The 19,870-nt window shown below is 39.7% G+C and overlaps 1 protein-coding gene across 1 annotated transcript in view; it reads right to left on the reverse strand.

Moving 5' to 3' along the window:
* Nucleotides 1-19,507, reverse strand: part of fgf12.L (fibroblast growth factor 12 L homeolog) — a 260,138-nt gene extending 240,631 nt beyond the window's left edge. Inside the window, exons 1-2 of the mRNA XM_041563263.1 lie at nucleotides 19,397-19,507; nucleotides 19,145-19,283 (exon numbers count right to left, since the gene is read on the reverse strand). Of these exons, the coding sequence (XP_041419197.1) occupies nucleotides 19,145-19,157 (13 nt within the window). The 5' untranslated portion in view covers nucleotides 19,158-19,283; nucleotides 19,397-19,507. The remainder of the gene's footprint in view (nucleotides 1-19,144; nucleotides 19,284-19,396) is intronic.
* Between the last annotated feature and the right edge of the window lie 363 nt (nucleotides 19,508-19,870).

The following is a 19,870-nucleotide window of genomic DNA, read 5'->3' on the forward strand; positions in this document are numbered from 1 at the left end:
AACTTCCATACAATCTCCTTTTCTGATGGCCTTTTTGCCCACTAGCTTGCTGTTTGAACATGTTCTGAACAGCCAGAATTTGTTGAGCAGGATCAAGTGAGGATCTAATGAGGACCCTCCTAATCTCAAGAGCACAACTGTAAACTTTTTTCAAAGCCATATTCATTAATCATAACACTCTTTTTACCATCCATATTATCACTTTGTATAAATTTTTACCATCTAGAATGTAAGCAGATATAAATCACTTGTATCCAGATTCCTGGCACTAAATGTGCTGTTACTTCCTGTATCTATGTTCTTCTTAAAATCCACTTGGGTACTATATGCATTCTATTGCACCATATATGCCTGTCTGTCGCAGTGGTATGACCTGGGATGAAATTATGTGTTGAACTTCATTTACTACAAACCATGTGCTGTTTGTTTACAATGAGTGTACAGCAATCTAGGATAATCAAAGGAATGAAGTTTGATGTAGTGTTGTCATATCCAACAGATACTCAACAGAGGCAATACTATTACCCACAACTGTCTCTCTCAACCATGGCCTATATTATGTATAGGATCCAGGGAAGTCATCACTGTTTGAGCCACCCTACAGAGAGTGTTGGCAAAATATAAATAAACATGAAGAAATGTACAAATCCACATAATATTACATTTTAAGCTTTGATGTCTTACAGGCAAAGAGTTACTTCTAAACACAAACCTTGTGTGGCCAGAGAATATTAGCTAAACTGCTAAAAAATAAATGCAGGTATGGGACCTGTTATCAAGAATGTCCAGGACCTTTCCGTATTTTGGCTCTCCATACTTTACATCTACTAAAGAATTATTTAAACATAAAATAAACCCGATAGGATTTTTTTGCCTCCAATAAGGATTCATTATATCTTAGTTGGGATCAAGTACAAGGTACGCTCTTCTTATTACAGGGAGAAATGGAGCAATTATTAAAAATTTGAATTATTTGATTAAAATGAAGTCTATGGGAGATGACCTTCCCATGATTCGGAGCTTTCCGGATATCCCATACCTGTATATATTTTTTAAACAAATACGATTCCTCAGCTTAAAAGAAACCCATGATAATTTCTCTTTGCCAGCAACCACCTTCTTAAAGCTGAACTCTGGCTTCCAAATCAAAATTTGGTAAAGAGGCCCACAATAGAGATGTCGCGAACTGTTCGCCGGCGAACTTGTTCGCGCGAACATCGGGTGTTCGCGCTCGCCGGAAGTTCGCGAACGTCGCGCGACGTTCGCCATTTTGGGTTCGCCATTGTTGGCGCTTTTTTTTGCCCTCTCACCCCAGACCAGCAGGTACATGGCAGCCAATCAGGAAGCTCTCCCCTGGACCACTCCCCTTCCCTATAAAAACCGAAGCCCTGCAGCGTTTTTTCACTCTGCCTGTGTGTGCTGAAGAGATAGTGTAGGGAGAGAGCTGCTGCCTGTTAGTGATTTCAGGGACAGTTGAAAGTTTGCTGGCTAGTAATCGTTTTGATACTGCTCTGTTATTGGAGGGACAGAAGTCTGCAGGGGTTTGAGGGACATTTAAGCTTAGGTAGCTTTGCTGGCTAGTAATCTACCTTCTACTGCAGTGCTCTGTATGTAGCTGCAGTGGGCAGCTGTCCTGCTTCTGATCTCATCTGCTGACTGCTGCAATAACAGTAGTCCTTGTAAGGACTGCTTTTATTTATTTTTTTGTTGTTTTACTACTACTACTACTACTACTACTATAAGAGCCCAGTGCTATTAGTCTAGCAGTGTTGGGGAGTGGGACTGGTGTGCTAATCTGCTGCTCCTAGTAGTTTCAGCAGCACCAACTTTAATTTTTTTTTTTAATATTCATTTTTTTTTTATTTTACTTTTTTTATTTTACTACCGCTGTAGTAGTGTATAAGTTGACCTTTTAGGCATTATTTGCCCTGTAGGCATTATTTGCACACTGTTTTCTTCAACCCGCCATCGAGCGTGTACCTGTTCACCACTCTCTGCTTCTAAATCCAGAATATTACCGTCTCCAGAACAAAACCACCGGAAGCACTTTTTCTTCAAGCAGCCATAATATTATTTACGCTAATCCGTATTCCCACGCAAGTGTAGTAGTGTATACGTTGGCCTTGTAGCATCTATTGCACACTGTTTTCTTCAACCCGCCATCGAGCTGTGTGACCTGGTCTCCATTCTGTCGTCAAATATACGCTGCTATCATATATTACCGTCTCCAAGACCTATAAAAATACACCCCCGGGAGTGAGTCACTTTTTTTCCAAGCAGTCTTGGCTGACAAATTTAACGTAATCCAATATAAGCCCACCGCAGATGTATTCCCTTAGTGTATACGTTGCTGCGCCGTGTAGCGATATGCACAACAATGATGCCCTAGTTTCTTCAAACCCGCCACTCGAGCTGTGGACCTTCTCGCATTACATTTCTAAATAACTCCCATCAACTATATAACTCGCAAGCTCACTATAAAAAGAGACACCGTGAGTCACTTCTTGCAAATGAGCGCCTTAGCATATCTCTATGATTATGCTACTAATCCGTATCCACCGCGTAGTAGTGTATACGTTGCCTTGTAGGCATTATTTGCACACTGTTTTTCTTCAAACCCGCCATCGAGCGTGTGACCTGTTTCGCCATTCGGTCTAAATATCCATAATATTACCGTCTCCAGAAAAAACACCGGAGGTTCACTTTTTCAAGCCAGCATTCATAAAATATGAGTTTACGCCGTAAATGCCTAAATACCGTGAAAAGCTGCACAAACCGCCATAAGAATAAAGTAGAATACGTTGGCTTCTCTTAGCGTAGGCATTAAATAGTGCACAGAAGTTTATGCTTAAACATTACCCTGCCATCGAGCCCGTATAAGAAAGAATCTGTTCAACATTTTGTTCTTAAATATTGATATATTATTATAACAAGATTCTCTAGACCAACCACTTCGAGTTTATCTTTATTTTCATGTAGTCCAAGACAAATGTGCATATATTACGTTAATCCGTATCCACCGCTTAATAGTCTAATTATATACTGTACCTTTGTAGGCATTATTATTGTGCATTCATCCGTTGTCTTTCCAACAAACCCTGCCCATCGAGCTTGATCGAGAGCTTTGTCTACATTCTTGTCTAAATATTGAATATATTAGTCGTCTCTAGAAATCAAATACCACATAGTAGTACTTTTTTTTCAAGCAGCATTCATATATTTAGACGTAATCCGTATCCACCCTAAATTTGTCGATTGTAGTGTATATTTCGTTGACCTAATAATGAGTAGCATATATGGGAATTGCCACACTTTTTTTCTTCAGACCCGCCATCCGAGCTGCTTTGAAGCTGTCGCGACATAATTGTCTAAAATTGAAAATTATCGTGAATCTCTTTATGTATTATATCTCTTAGTTTTATCTGTCGAGAGCGGATCAGTCCAATATACGAATCGATTCCACCGCGGTTTTTTTTTTTTTGTAGTATTGTATACGTTGACCTGTAGCATTGTTTGCCCAGTTTTTTTTGCCGCAGCCATCTGAAGCACAGAGCCAGAAAAAATATGCCTAATGAAATGCTGGAAAATAGTAATTTTTTAGCCCATACCGTTCGACTCAACGTATTTGGGCAAAAAATGACTATTTTCGAAGCATTTATATTGCATATTTTTTCTTGGCAAACTGTGCTTTTACAGTGGCTGCGAGCCATATATATATATCTTATTATCTATTTTATATTATAATTCTCTCTCCTTCTTCTTTCATTATCTCTATATATAATATATCTATCATTTATTATTTTCTTAACATACATAGTCTTTGGCAACTGCTGATCTTGCCGGTTGGCGCACCAAAAAAATGCATATTCTAGTCTGAGCGTTATATGGACATAATTCTTGGCCCCTCTGAATCAGACTTCCAGTTGGCTGCAATCCGAAAAATAATTAATAATTAGTTCAGCTCGATTCTATATTGCATAATTTGGTCTGGCAACGGCGTGCCCAGTGGCGCATAACTTAATCTGATGCCACCACTTCATTGTACATTGCTTAATTTTTATAATAACCAATGTTATATTCTGTCAAACCTTACCTACTCTTTAATTCCCTACCTGTTTTTCGATATCTCAATACAAATATAGTATGGAATGCAACAAAGTAAGCGTACAAAAGAGGTCAAACGTAAGTAATCAGGCTGAATGCCATACAATGGCTCATGGCGAAAACATTGACTCATTTTCAGCATTTATATGGCATATTTTTTTCTGCGCAAATGTTGCTTCAGTGGCGCGTCATCCAAAAAAACTGGGCAAACAATGCCCACAGTGGTCAAACGGACCCAATATGCAGTTGTTCTACATGAGAGAAGACAGTCCACGTAAGCTACTACCCAGACAAAGTCTACCTAGAGCCTAAAAGTCCTAATCAACAACAATCCCCGCAGACTTCGTCCCTCCAATACAGAGCAGTATCAAGCAGATTACTAGCCAGCAAGCTTACTATCATCTGTCCCTGAAATCACTAACAGCTCTCCCCCTACACTATCTCTTCCAAGCACACACAGGCAGATTTTTCAGATACATTTTTGCCCTTGATCCCCCTCTGGCATGCCACTGTCCAGGTCGTTGCACCCTTTAAACAACTTTAAAATCATTTTTCTGGCCAGAAATGTCTTTTCTAGATGTTAAAGTTCGCCTTCCCATTGAAGTCTATGGGGTTCGCGAACCGTTCGCGAACCGCTCGCATTTTTGCGCAAGTTCGCGAATATGTTCGCGAACTTTTTTTCCGACGTTCGCTACATCCCTAGCCCACAAGACCCCTAATATATTCATTTCTTCAAAATGTATGAATAAATGCAATTTTCTATGGTAAAACCCAGTTGTTTAACATTTCTTCTCTTTCTTCATCATTTGAAATCCTGGCAGGGAAGGAGGGACTAAACACTGATGTTACAAATTGTAACAACTTCTCCACAGCTTACAGACAGCATGCAGAAACTACATAACCCACAATGCATTGCACTGTGGTGTTCTGTACCTTATTGAAATGTGTGCAGGTAATTGCAGGGTTTGGAGGATGCAGGCTGAGGATCGATGGCTGCTGATACAAAGTAACAGTAGTCAGACAGCTCAGCAAAGTAGTCGGAGAGATCAGCAGGAGAGCAGGGGGCTAGGCTACTGTCAGAAACCATTAAAAATCATGAAAAGTCTGCATATTTTTTAAATGATGTATAATGCAAAGTTGCTTGAAATTATGTTTACTTTTCAAAAAGCTTAAATTATGTTTTATGGAGTTCCCCTTTAAGCTCCTTAAACCCTTCAATTAACCTTATTCCAAGTAAAGTGACAGGATCTGGGTCTTGATGTCCTTGCTTTCAAGCGTATCTGTGCACCACCCACTTCTCTACATTTTTAATTAGAGAGCAAAACCAAACCATATGTTGTGCTGTATCTAATAGATCAACTAAAGCTATAACATTTCTGTCAATCAATGATAAGGTGAATTGTTTTCACTATGTAAATTTTACCTTTCTTCTTGATTTATATGATGAAAGATATATAGGTAGCTTTAGGGCTGCCACCTGTCCGGATTTGACCTCGACAGCCCAGTTTTCAGAAGGGCTGTCCGGGTCAAGACAGTCTGCCCGGTTTTCCAAAAAAGGAAAACCCGGGCTGGATCTTCTAGATTCACATGGCGATCAGCCAATCGCTGACTGACACATCATTGCCCCGTCCATGGGATGCAGCACACCCCGCCTGCAACGACAATGACCTGTCCTGGTGATGTCATGGCCCCTGCCCAGATCTTAAGCTGCACAAAGGTGGCAACACTAGGTAGTTTAGACTATTACTTTGGACTACATACAGGTTTCTGCTATCTTTTAGGATAGGAAAAAGGGATAAGTAAAGCTCGAGGAGCATGGCATTTCTGTGTTCTAGCAAAGAACCAGTAGGATGCCATATCTGGCACAGAGAAAGCATGCAGCACTCTCACTGTGTTTAATAAATCAGCAGCATCCTTGAATCAAGCACAATGCATGAGGGAATTGCAGGCAGCAGGCCTCATCTGAGTCATACAGGCTGGGACACAGAACTTGATGTGTTTGAAATGCTAAGTGTTTACACTACACAAAAATCTTCACTGTTTATAAATGTGCTGTAGACAAGACCTTAAATACTGGGTACAATTTATATCTGAGACACATGCCCACCTAGAGAGCACATCTTCTGTAGTTGCCTCTTATGCCCTGAGTCCACAAACAGCTGTAATTGCAGAAAGAATACGCTTATGAATATGAAGAACTGAAACATTTACATAAAATGGCTAAGCTCTTCATTTTTTCAGGACTGCTGCCTCATCCTGACTCATTTCTCTTAGTTATTAGAAAAGCGGCAGTGTATTGCTGAGCAGTAGACTCATTAGCATTTCAAGAGCACACTGCAAAATAGAAAATGAAAAAAGCAAAATCCTTACATAAAGTTATGTGTTTACTGATTCAGAGACACTGAGAGCAATTATACAATTGGGCAGATCATGTTCTTGTAAGATAATATGGACAGCTTTTTTTTTTTTTGCTATTGATAATCACAGCAGGTGGTCTAAGTCTAGGACAAATTTCAAGGGAAATAGTGGAAATACCCTTAAAATTAAACATTCAGAGGGTTATTTATCAAAGTTCAAGTTTTAGAGCTTTGTGAGTGAATTAATCGAATTTTCGAGCGAAATCCACTAAAAAAAACCGACCATCATGAAGGCTATAAAAATCTTCAAATGGTTCAAGGGACTTTTGCCAACTGACTTCTACATGACCTCAACAGGTTTTAGATGGTGTATTTCAAGGTATTTCCAGTTTCAGGTTATAATTAATTTAGAAAAATTTGCTTTGTTTTTAACCTCAAAATTTTCATGGAAAAAATAACTCAACATTTGATAAATAACGCCCTCTGTGTTTGCAGATTTCTGTACAAGTCAGATGAGGATACAGTAGGTGAAGCAATGGGAGGTTATATTTGGGTATATTTAGTACTGGAATTGGGGGGGAGGAGAGAAAAGATTGCTGGGAGAGAATTAGAGAAGAGATGGAGAAGTGTTATATACATGAAGGTGGTGTTGGCATCAGGGAGGGTTATAGAGAACAGGAGAGAAGAAGAAAATAGGTGAAACAAAAAATAGTAGCAGATTGAGGAATGGAGAGAATGATATATAATAAATAATGTGGGGTAATATAGAATATGCTGGGGTGTGCTGTGTTATGACAGACAATACAAAGGCAGGGTGCTGTGTTTTCAAAAGCTGAATTGGCAGCCAAGAAAAGTCATATGCACAATTTTCATTTTGGGGTCCCTACAGGTCACATACTTAAATAAATCTACACTTGACACACATAGCATCCCTCCACTTTTTGCAACTCAATTTAAACACTGGGGGGCCCATTTACTTAGCTCGAGTGAAGGAATAGAGGAAAAAAACATTGAATTTCGAATGTTTTTTTTGGCAACTTCAACCATCGAATGGGCTACTTCGACTTCGATTCGAACTAAAAATCGTTTGACTATTCGACCATTCGATAGTCGAAGTACTGTCTCTTTAAAAAATACTTCGACCCCCTAGTTCGCCACCTAAAACCTACCGAGGCCAATGTTAATCTATTGGAAAGGTCCCCATAGGCTTCCTAACAATTTTCTGATCGAAGGAAAATCCTTCGATCAATGGATTAAAATCCTTTGAATCGTTTGATTCGAAGGATTTAATCGTTCGATCGAACGATTATTCCTTTGATCGTTCGATCGTAGGAATAGTACTAAATCCTTCGACTTCGATATTCGAAGTGGAAGGATTTCAATTCGGCGGTCGAATATCGAGGGTTAATTAACCGTTGATATTCGACCATAAGTAAATTTGCCCCCGGGTGCATTCTAACTGTGTGGTTGCTGAGAATTTCCAACATAGCTATCTTGGAATTATGTTAACCAATTCAAAACAGGTTCCTTACAAACCCCCTAAACAGTATGAATACTGTATGTTGTTGATATCAGCGCTGTTTCTATGTGAGGAGCTACCGGAGGCGGCTCCTGCAAGGCCCCCGTCCTCGTCCCCCAGCGCTTACCTTTTCTGCACTGGAGGGGTCCGGGGGGCGCATTACTAGTGCAGAGGCTAGAATAGCTTAAAGTTATCAGGAGCAGCTTTTTTGTGGCCTCTGTTAACTTGTCCGGTGCTGCCACCGGAGGCAAGTTTTTCAACTTTGTCTCATTGGCGCTGCACCCTTGGTAGATATCATACCTATGGAAAGTGAAATGTCAAAACAGCAAATTGTAAATTTAAATGCTACTCTAAGAGGCCAATTTACTAACAATCAAATTTAAATTTTTTCCACAAATCTCTAAAAATTTGTGGCTTTCCTATTTTTTTTTTTTAAAAAGCTCTTAAAATTTGAGGTTTATTAAGTTTTAAGAAAATCTCTAATACAAAACCTTACCAGGTAAAAGTTGTAGAGGTCCTATAGAAGTCAATGGGATCTGATCTTATTGGACCATTAACCTGGTGGGATGAAACATGTGACTGGATTGTGAATTTAAATGGTTACACCCTTTTTAGTAGGGACAGAGGGATTAAAAAGGGTGGAGGAGTGTGTTTGTATGTAAAGCCTGAATTAAAGCCATGCGCTAAATAAATAAAAATAGCTGGCACTGTTGAGGGTGTAGAATCACTCTGGGTAGGGATTTTGACTGGGCAAAAGGTAACAAAAAGAATTATCATTGGTGTATGCTATAAACCACCTCGTATAAGTGTCGAGTATGAAGCCCAGCTACTCTTGCAGATACAAGCGGCTTCACAGCTGGGTCAAGTTGTTGCTATGGGTGACTTCAATTATCCAGACATTGACTGGGGTAATGGGGTTGCTAAGACAGAAAAAGCTAGTAGGTTTGTAAATATGCTGAATGACAACTTTTTATTCCAGCTCGTTCAAGAACCTACAAGGAATAACTCTCTTTTGGACCTTGTAATAACTAACAATACTGAACTCATCTCTAATATTTGTGTGGGTGAGCATTTAGGGAATAGTGATCATAACATGGTCTCCTTTGAGATTCTGCTGCAGAAGCAATTCTATAAAGGAGTAACTAAAACACTAAGTTTCAGACGTGCAAACTTTGACAGTATAAGGGCATCTCTGCAACATATTAAGTGGGAAATGCTTTTCACAGGGTTAAACACAGAACAAAAATGGGAAGTCTTTAAAATGCTGCTTAATAAATATACTTGTCAGTATATTCCACTTGTAAGCAAGGAAGTCGTTGCAAAGCAAAACCTTTTTGGTTCAATAGAAGCGTTGGTGTTGAGGTGGGTAAGAAAAGACGTGCTTTTAAGGCTTTCAAGTTAGCTGGTACAGCCGAAACATTTATAAGGTACAAGGAGGCCAATAAATCATGCAAAGAAGCTATAAGGCAAGCTAAAATTGCTATAGAAAAGGATATTGCAGCAAGCAGTAAAAAAAATCCAAAATTATTTTTTAAATATGTTAATAGTAAAAAAATGAAGCAGGAAGGGGTGGGACCCTTACTATCAGAGGGGGGTCATCTGGTTGATGAAAACAAAATAAAAGCGCAGATTCTGAACTCATATTTTTCATCTGTCTACACAAATGAGGAACCAGTAAGTGAAGGTTTCCTTCTTAACAGTCCCAATTCTAGTAATACAACTAATGATGCATGGTTCACACATGAAGAAATTCAAAAGAGACTTGAACATGTTAAGATTAACAAAGGTCCAGGGCCAGATGGTATTCATCCCAGGGTAATTAGCGAGCTTAGCTCTGTGATTGCCAAACCTCTTTACTTAATTTTTCAGGATTCATTGAGATCTGGCATAGTGCCGAGAGACTGGCGAATTGCTAATGTGGTGCCTCTATTCAAAAAAGGATCCCGTTCTCAGCCTCAAAACTATAGGCTAGTTAGTCTGACGTCAGTGGTAGGAAAGCTTTTCGAAGGGTTAATAAAGGATAAGATACTGGACTTCATAGCAAATCATAATACTATGAGTTTGTGCCAGCATGGTTTTATGCGTAATAGATCTTGCCAGACTAACTTAATTTCTTTTTACGAGAATGTAAGTAGAGACCTCGATTCTGGGATGGCAGTGGATGTGATTTACTTAGACTTTGCTAAAGCATTTGATACAGTGCCACACAAAAGGTTACTGGTTAAATTAAGGAATGTTGCAGATAATACTAAATTGTGCAGAACTATAGGTTCCATGCAGGATGCTGCCACTTTGCAAAGTGATTTGTCTAAACTGGAAAACTGGGCAGCAAACTGGAAAATGAGGTTCAATGTTGATAAATGCAAGGTTATGCACTTTGGCAAAAATAATATAAATGCAAGTTATACACTAAATGGCAATGTGTTGGGAGTTTCCTTAAATGAAAAGGATCTAGGGGTCTTTGTAGATAACACGTTGTCTAATTCTGGGCAGTGTCATTCTGTGGCTACTAAAGCAAATAAAGTTCTGTCTTGCATTAAAAAGGGCATTAACTCAAGAGATGAAAACATAATTATGGCTCTTTATAGGTCCCTGGTGAGGCCTCATCTGGAGTATGCAGTTCAGTTTTGGACTCCAGTCCTTAAGAGGGATATAAATGAGCTGGAGAGAGTGCAGAGACGTGCAACTAAATTGGTTAGAGGGACGGAAGACTTAAATTATGAGGGTAGACTGTCAAGGTTGGGGTTGTTTTCTCTGGAAAAAAGGCGCTTGCGAGGGGACATGATTACACTTTACCAGTACATTAGAGGACATTATAGACAAATGGCAGGGGACCTTTTTACCCATAATGAGGATCACCGTACCAGAGGCCACCCCTTTAGACTAGAAGAAAAGAACTTTCATTTGAAGCAACGTAGGGGGTTCTTCACAGTCAGGACAGTGAGGTTGTGGAATGCACTGCCGGGTGATGTTGTGATGCTGATTCAGTTAATGACTTTAAGAATGGCTTGGATGATTTTTTGGACAGACATAATATCAAAGGCTATTGTGATACTAAACTCTATAGTTAGTATAGGTATGGGTATATAGAATTTTAATTAAAAGTAGAGAGGGGTGTGTGTATGGATGCTGGGTTTTCATTTGGAGGGGTTGAACTTGATGGACTTTGTCTTTTTTCAACCCAATTTAACTATGTAACTATGTAATACATTTTTACTTTTGGAGGTTTCCAGATTTATTTTTCGCTAAGAATTGTCAGAAAAACTCTAATTTATACAGGGTTTAGAGGCATTCGTTTTTTGTTTTTTTTTATGGATCGTTCAGTGTTATTTTCCGTTCATACTTTATTTATTCAGATCTTTTAATAAATGCCATGGTCTAAGAGAAAGTGAGTTTAGTCTTGGTTTCAAAACCTCTAAAACCAGTAAAATCCGACCCTTGTATATAATTTATTCATATAAAGGCTTTGTGCAAATCACAGTCCAAATATACTATTGTCTGAGTCACTAACTTACAACCCTTGTATATAGTCATAAGCTTTAAATATATAGTTTAACAATCTATTTTATGCGGGTGACAAATGGTAAACTTTCCCCATAAACATCACCAAAGGTCTTATTTTCAGAGAAAAGCACATTTTTGTGCCTGTCCTTTTATGAGACTTGTTATCAAAGAATATCATATTTAAAATAAAATTAGAAAAAGGACAGCTTCACTAGAAAGTATTTGGTATACAAGGGTTCTATTGGTGTTTCAATGTGGTGACCTCTCCTTGGCAAACGTTATCAAGATAAAATGCCACAAAATGCACTATGTGCGATCCAGATCCAGAACAGATTTTAGAACACTCAGAAATGTGTAAACAAACATAAAATGAAATCTATTGTCAACACCTTAGAATTCAAATTAAAGGGGTGTCTCACCTTTAAGTTAACTTTTAATATGTTATAGAATGGTCTGTTCTTTCAACCTTTCAGTTGGTCTTCATTATTTATTTTTTATATTATTTGCCCCTTTCTTCTGTCTTTTTCCAGGCTACAAATGTATTGCTATTTCTATTTTGTATTATTTATCTTTCTATGCATGCCCTCTCCTATTCATATTCCAGTCTCTTATTCAAATCAATGCATGGTTGCTAGGGTAATTTGGACCCTAGCAAACTGCTGAGATTTCAAACTGGAGAGCTGCTGATTAAAAAGCTATATAACTTAAAAACTACAAATAATAAAAAATGAGAACCAATAGCAAATTGCCTCAGATTGTCACACTCTACATCATAGTAAAAGTAATTTCAAAGGTGAATAACCCCTTTAATACAAGGTGCAGAGAATGCTAACAAATGACTATAATTTCTATAATTTTTTGAACTCCCGCACCTTAATGTATACACATAACAATTGGAATTCTTATAAAAAGTCATATAAAAATGAAACAATACTCTAAAGACATTACCTGAAACTGGAGTCTGTATTTGATTCTTGTATCAGCTCATTTATAACCTCATTCAAGTCACAATCTGCCATTTGTAAATACACCTTGCTCCATGAATCCCCATGTATCACTAACATTCAGAGCATTTGGAGTAGTTGAAGGTACTACAACTACTAGTCTGTATAGATAGCTAGACAAGTTCAAGTGCAATGCTTCTGCACCAGTTATTTGCTAATGGGGGTTCTGGGCAGGGGTTCTTTCGCTATGAGGCAATGTAAGAAATCCACTTCTGGTTACTTTAAGACCTGTAATTCTTGTTATCAAACCAGAAATCCTAGTGCGGAAAGTACAATTGTACTCTCTGCACTAGCGATGCGTCCCCCTCTAGACATGCTCCGACAGCATTGGGAAGGCACCTAAGGCAATCTGGAATGCACCAGTGATAATAATTATTTACTTCAACCCTGGGATGGTGCCCCTCTGCTTGAAAAATTTGCTGTCCTGGAGTTATAGAAAAATGCGTTATCATGGAGTAATACTCTAGAGCCCACCTTACTGGCATCTTGTCGCCTGTATTGGGATCTGTTAGCATATGCAATAGAGTAAAAGTCTGGCTTTTTTTTACTGATTCTGTGTATGTGCACATAGGGTTGCCATTTCACTTAGGGCCATATTTATATAAAGGCATCTGGCCTTTGCCCAGGGTGGTGGCTTTTAGGAGGTGACCCTCAAGTACCTATATAATTGAATTCATTTTTTAAAAATAATTTAAAAAATCCCCCCCAGCTGCCTGGGGGGAGCTTAAATCTGGTGGCGGAGCTGGGACGGAGTGAGGCATGCAGGGCCCATCACAATGAAAAACTATGAACAATAAAAAAGTGATGTTTAGTGGAAGTAACTTTACAGTTGGGGGGGCTGTTATTTCCAGTACAATATGTGTCCTACTCTGAAGGGGTGAGATACAGTAGTAGCCCTATGCACACACACCAAGGGTTCTTTGGTAAGGGAAATAGCACCCTGATGCAGCAAGTTCTTCAACAAAGAAGAGAAACAGTCTGAGGTCTTAGATAAGCAATTATAATCATTGCAGGTGGTGCCTAACAAATTACCATCCCCCAGTGATTTAGCCTTTCCTTTCCCTTTAAACATAACAAAAGGCACTGTGTTATATGCAGTTTAATTTTTCACAGCCTGAACACTCAATCACAGAATTTTGAGAAGCTGGGGACTTACAGCAAAACATGTCAGAATATTTGGCTGCTGATTACTTGCTGTCAGAGGAAACACTAAAATAGTTGGAAAGTTCAATAAGGCCATGAAGGACTGCTGTACTGCAATGAGGCTTTAGATTATTTGCTGAATATTGAAGAAAGAGAATATGACTCTGTTAACTCAAAAGTTGAAGTGAAATTGAAGAGGAGGGTAATTTTTTTAACTGATAGTAGATTATAGATTCAGAGCAATGTTTCAAATGATGTTTCCTATTTATGTTGTATAATTTTTGAGTGATTATTGTTCATATACCGCCTGTTCCCAACCTGTTACAGAAAGTCCTTGTAACAGTCGGCACCCAACACCAGAACAAATGCCAAGCAGCCTGGTCACGGCTCGTGCTTCACCTGTAGCCTTTGGCCTCGGGAGGAGCCCTCAGCTACTTGGATGCCACCAGGACTTAAATGAGAGGTGCAAGGCAAAAGGTTCTGGATAGGAAGAGGGGCATGACTGTTTAGCGAGAGTCTTTGGGCTGAAGGTCGTAGTACAAGGCGTTAGGAAAAAGAGTAGTCAGATCAGTCTGGGTCGAGGCAGGCAGAGAATAATCAGGCAGGCAAGGGTCAAACCAGGAAGTCAGAGTTAAGCAGAATCGGAGTCGGTAAACAGGCAAGGGTCAGGTTACAGAGAATAGAATCGTCAAAGCCAGGCAGGAGTCAAAACGGGTATCAGATTCAGAATAAAGCTCACAAAGCACCAGGAACAAGATCCTATCACGGGCAAGGTCTCACAGCCCCAATGAGCCTTATATACTGTTCAAATTTCACACCATTGCATGTTGGTGCCGTCACGCCAGCGCACCTGCGCCTGTAAACCTCACAAGAGCGTGCCGCATGCGCCCTAAGATACAGGCGCCTGCGGCCTAACAGTGACCACACGACGTGGCGGGCGCCCCCCCCTGCCGGGGGCGGCAGGCGTCCCTGCTGTCCCCCCACTAAACCACCAGGTAAGTTCCTCACAGTCCTCTATGGTTATCATGGGATACTGACTTCTTCATCCACAACAGGAGATTAATCGAAGATTCAATTTTGTTGATATTCGTATTTTAATTGCCTTATCTTTCTTTACTTGCCTTCTCCTATTGATTTTCCAACAGTTTCAAGGACCAGTAACATCAAAAAAAATTGTTAGTATACATCACAAAAAAAAAAACGCCAAGTCAAATTAAACTTTAAAAACGCAAGTCTTTTTTTAAGAAATAACTTACTGAAACTCTGCTTGCCTGAAAGCGATTGGACGATACATCATGTGCCGCTCTATTTCTCCTCCTTGCTTTCCTTATAGGAGATAGCCATGGAGGAAAAATTGACGATGGACCTTCCCCCTGTCGCCTTTGCTGAAGGGAGCGGAAGTGGAGTTTCAGTAAGTTATTTCTTAATAAAGGCTTTGCAATTTTAAAGTTTCATTAGTCTTGGTGATTTTTTTTTTCTATGTATACTAACAAATGTTTGAAAAAATGTTTTTGATGTTATTAGTCCTTTAAGTCAAAGAGAAGGAAAGGCATTTTTACTTGGGGGTGCCAAAAATTCAGAACCCCCAATTGACTGTATCTACTTACATGACACCTCGGGCTGGTGCTCCTTCTTCAGGAGAAAACTGCAGTGACATGGGTTTAATCCAGCAAACACCACGGAGCCATAGTCTTCCTGCTTCTTCTCTCTTCTAATTTCCCGGGGCATACCCATGCGCAGTAGAATGAAATACCCAGCTTTTTCATTAAAGCTCGGCTTTTTGCTTTGCTGCGCATGCACAGCCGTGAGAAGAAGAAGCCGGAAGCCGGAATTTGCACATGGGGCTCATTTAAAGGAACGGTTTCAGTATGTTGTAGAATTGCCAATTCTAAACAACTTTTCAATTGATCTTCATAATATTTTTGTATAGTTTTTTTTAATTATTTGCCTTCTTCTGACTCTTTCCAGATTTAAAATAGGAGTCACTGACTCCTAAGCTGGGTATTTTGTTCTACTGCGCATGGGTATGCCCCAGGAAATTAGAAGAGAGAAGAAGCGGGAAGATGATTGTTCCGTGGTGCTCGCTGGATTAACCCCATGTCAGTGCAGTTTTCTCCTAATAGGAGCACCAGCCCGGGGTTTCCAGCTTTCAAATAGGAGTCACTGACCCAATTTAAAAACAAATGCTCTGTATGGCTACAAATGTATTGTTATTGCTACTCATTCTTACTCATCTTTCTATTCAGGCCCTCTCCGATTCATATTCAATTTAAATTGTGCATGGTTGCTAGGGTAATTTGGACCCTAGCAACCAGATTGCTTCAATTGTAAACTGGAGTGCTACTGTAAAAAGCTATATAACTCAAAACCACAAATAATAAAAAAAGAAAACCAATTGCAAATTTTCTCAGAATATCAGGGGCGAATATCAGGGGCCCATTACTTAAACCTCGATTTTTTTTCTGGTCAAGGTTTTTAGGGGAAAAACTAAATTGTATTTGTGGAAAAAAAACGTACATTTAATAAAATCCGAATCCGAAAATACATCATCAGTGCAAGCCTGGCCAGGTGCCTTAGGCAACCTGGCTGGTTGCGCTGCCTTTCACGTTCACTCATACGGGGAATAGTCGTGCGTGCATACGCTTGAATAGGCACAGATAGATGCTCCAGAACAGCCGACATGAGATGCAGAGAGAACACCGGAATAGGTGTAGGAGGCAGAGAAGGTACATGCGTGGCACTGGCACCACTCATCTTTGTGCAATAGGCATGTGCCTATTCTGGCTACCAATACTAATTGATGCTCTATTTTGTCGCACAGTTTTGTCACTCCAATTTATGGGAGAAAAATTATTGATAAATGAGTTAAATTCATGTAAGGGAGTTTGGTCATCTTTGTTTCATAAAAAATTTTGATTAATTCGAATTTTAGTAAATAAGCCCCTAAGAGTTTACTCAAAGGTGAACCACCCCTTGAACAGCTTTGGACGGTGACTGGGCAGTAACCCATGGAAATGAATCAGTCAGACTTCTGCTTTTATTGTTCTCCCTGTAGCTGGCTGAATATAAAGTTATCACTGATTGGTTATGGGGTATGGCCCCTGTGCAATTGTCCAATGCGTGACAAATGTAGATGTAGATAACATTAAAAGTCACAGAAGGAAAAGATGAGGAGATATTCTATAAAGGGGAATTATCATGAAAATGTAATTCATCTTGGAAGAAACTTTCTAAAGATAATTGGTTAAAAATACTGTGCTGATTCTGAAATAATCAAGTTATTCTTCACTATCCCCCTCTCAGAAATCTGTCTCTCTCCATGCAGCTTTATGACAGTCGGGTATTTAAAAAGACAGTTATCTCCTAATATGTTGTCTAGGTTAAGGGATCACACTCCAATGTATTTGATCTAACTGTCAATCAGAATGCTGCTTTCTGAAGAAATGCACCTACTCGGTCCAAGGAACGACTTGGGTAACTTGTAAACAACTCAATGAAAGTATAGAGCTATTCCCTTTGTAGTAAAGATGTCGATGTCACAGTGTAGAATATTGGGGCAGAAGGAAAGGCATGCATTTTGCTTTTTGGTTACTGATTAATCTTTCGAATCCAGCTCCAAGCTTTTACAGGTACAGAAAAAGACTTTGTAACCCCTTAATTTATACCTATAATATCATTGATCATTATTTCACTGTACAGGAAAACTCCTGACCCACAAAATATAAAAGGATTTCAGTTTCCTAGTGTTCCCCACAATTAAAGGGGCCTACAATTGTTTAACGATACAAAAGTCGCTTTGGGGCTCTATTCCTTTAATGATCCTGATGCAAATAAGCAAAGATCCACTAAACAGAAAAACTCATACTCCCCAATTATCAGAGGGACTTCAGTTCATTATGATGATAGTCAAACAGTAAGGGCCTGATTATCTACTAAACGGGAGATTGCTGAGTGTCCTGTTCCAAAATTGAACACTATGAAAAACACCGATTTAATATATGGAAGAGGAAGAGTGCTGAGCGACATGTACCAAAATTAAACTCTATGAAGAACACCTACTTAATACATGGACAAGTAACAAAAATCTATATGGCACTAATTAGTTTTTAATTAGCAAAGGTGGAACATACTGGTCATTTAGACAAAGTATCCAGAGGCCTTCTTTTTTTTTTTTAATGAAATCTAAATTGTGGACAAGAACTCAAGTGCTTTGTATTGAAGTAGGTCTGCAGAACAATAATTCCCTGGCAGGATAGTGTTAAGAAAACAGTGGCGTTTAGTGATTTAAACTTAAAATATGACTTTAAGAACATACTTGCTGAGCTTATTTAAACAGGGAATTAATCATCTTTTGTCATTCCTGCAGAACTTTTAGGTAGGTAGTTTTGCATAACCTTGGACTTTATATGGTATACATTATTATTGTCTGTATAGCACAAGAGAGTTCACCAATTAACCCTTACAGTTTAAAGTTAATCCCTGTGTCCATTGTACCAATGCTTAGGATATTACTCTGTAATGAATGACCTTCATATCTGAAACTTGGTGCTTTAATGCTGGAAGACAACAATGACAGGCTGTTCTGTGGTTCTAAACTGTAAGGCCAAATCCAGGTTGTGTTCAATGTACATTGAGAATATAAAACAACATAGGTGCATCATCCACAAACCCAGCTGATGGTTTCTAGCAAAGGAGAGGTCCCAGCAACGTCACTTGCCTCTGCCCAAACATCAGTTCCTTTACGCAAGTAACTGCATTCCCCTTTCTGCTGGGGACAGAATCAGAAATAACAACACCTAAAACGTTATATTTATTGAGGCTGGCCCTTCATTCAAGTTTACATGTGCCTATCATTGTACATGTTTGTATCTATCTCTTTAGGCCCCAAGGAGTATAGCTGATTTTACAGCTGCATTTGCAGGAGTATAGCTGATTTTACAGCTGCATTTGCAGGTACATTTGCTAATGTAAATGTAAGTCATTATTTTTACTGCATATGTTTGTACACAACACTTTCAACAACAGGAAATCATACCCCTAACACCCTGATCTCATAGGAAAACGTGTAGGATGCTGGCGGTACCCAACCTTGAGCAATCTATCTGTAATGGTTACAAGATGGTTATGAAGATGGGCGGTGGGGAAGGCACCATGTGAACTTTCATCCCTAGACAGAATGAGGGCTGGGTGTGAAGGCGAGTGGAAGTACCCTGCCCAGACATACTGCATATATTAATGATACACAATTCAGCATAGCAGATTCAGCAGCAGTTCTGCCTCGCCTGCAACACATCGCAATGACAAAGGCAGAGATCTGTGATGTTATTAGATCTTGTAGCATCCTTAAGGCAGCTGCCTGTTTGCTAGAAATGCTGCAATGTGCAGCCTTAAAAGCTTCTATTGACCCAGCAGTAGCAGCAGCCTCACGCTTCCCCTCCTTACTGCAGTCTTCTGCTTATTCCCTGCCCAGACTTCACATGCCTTTACAAGTATACACCCAGCACAGACCCTACCTTTGGTTTCCATCTCTGTGTTTTCTCAAGTGCCCGGAAGTTTAGGAAACTTGCACAATACAGTATTCCCAGCGCAGAAATCCTGCTGGCAGCCTTGATCTTGTTTCCTTTGGGACAGGGAGATCCCTGCAGCCTGGATCTGCAATCAACCATCAGACAAGACTGGTGAGAAGGAACCTAGCTCTGCCTGAAAAAGCATCCTAAGGGCCAGCAATAATGCTGAGCAATCAGGGGATTGACCATGCACGTTACCTCGATCGCGATGCTGCAGAGTGGAGCTGTCCTCCGACTGTGGTGCTGCTGCTGCTGCAGGTGTAGTGACAGATCAGCCCACTCCAGCCTATGTGTATGTACAAGATGAATCGCTGTGAGCGCCACTGCGCATGTCATTTGTTCTTTCCTGTTCAGCACCCTGCTCAGCTCTTGCCTGAGAGAGAGAGAGAGAGAGAGAGAGAGAGAGAGAGAGAGAGAGAGAGAGAGAGAGAGAGAGAGAGAGAGAGAGAGAGAGAGAGAGAAGCTGTAGCATTTAATCACTGAAACCAGAGGGGGAAAAGAGAGAAGAGAATTTTCCTCTGCAAATTCGGGAGCTCCAAAAAATGCCATACAGTTTATTCAGAGGGATGGAGTCTGGAATATGCAGTATGGTAATATGTCTGGCTATTTAATGGGAATTGTAATCAGTTTACCTTTTTCATTTTACTTTTAGGGAGCCTGGTATGAGCAATG

The sequence above is a fragment of the Xenopus laevis genome, chromosome 5L (genome assembly GCF_017654675.1).
Source record: "Xenopus laevis strain J_2021 chromosome 5L, Xenopus_laevis_v10.1, whole genome shotgun sequence".
NCBI lineage: Eukaryota > Metazoa > Chordata > Amphibia > Anura > Pipidae > Xenopus > Xenopus laevis.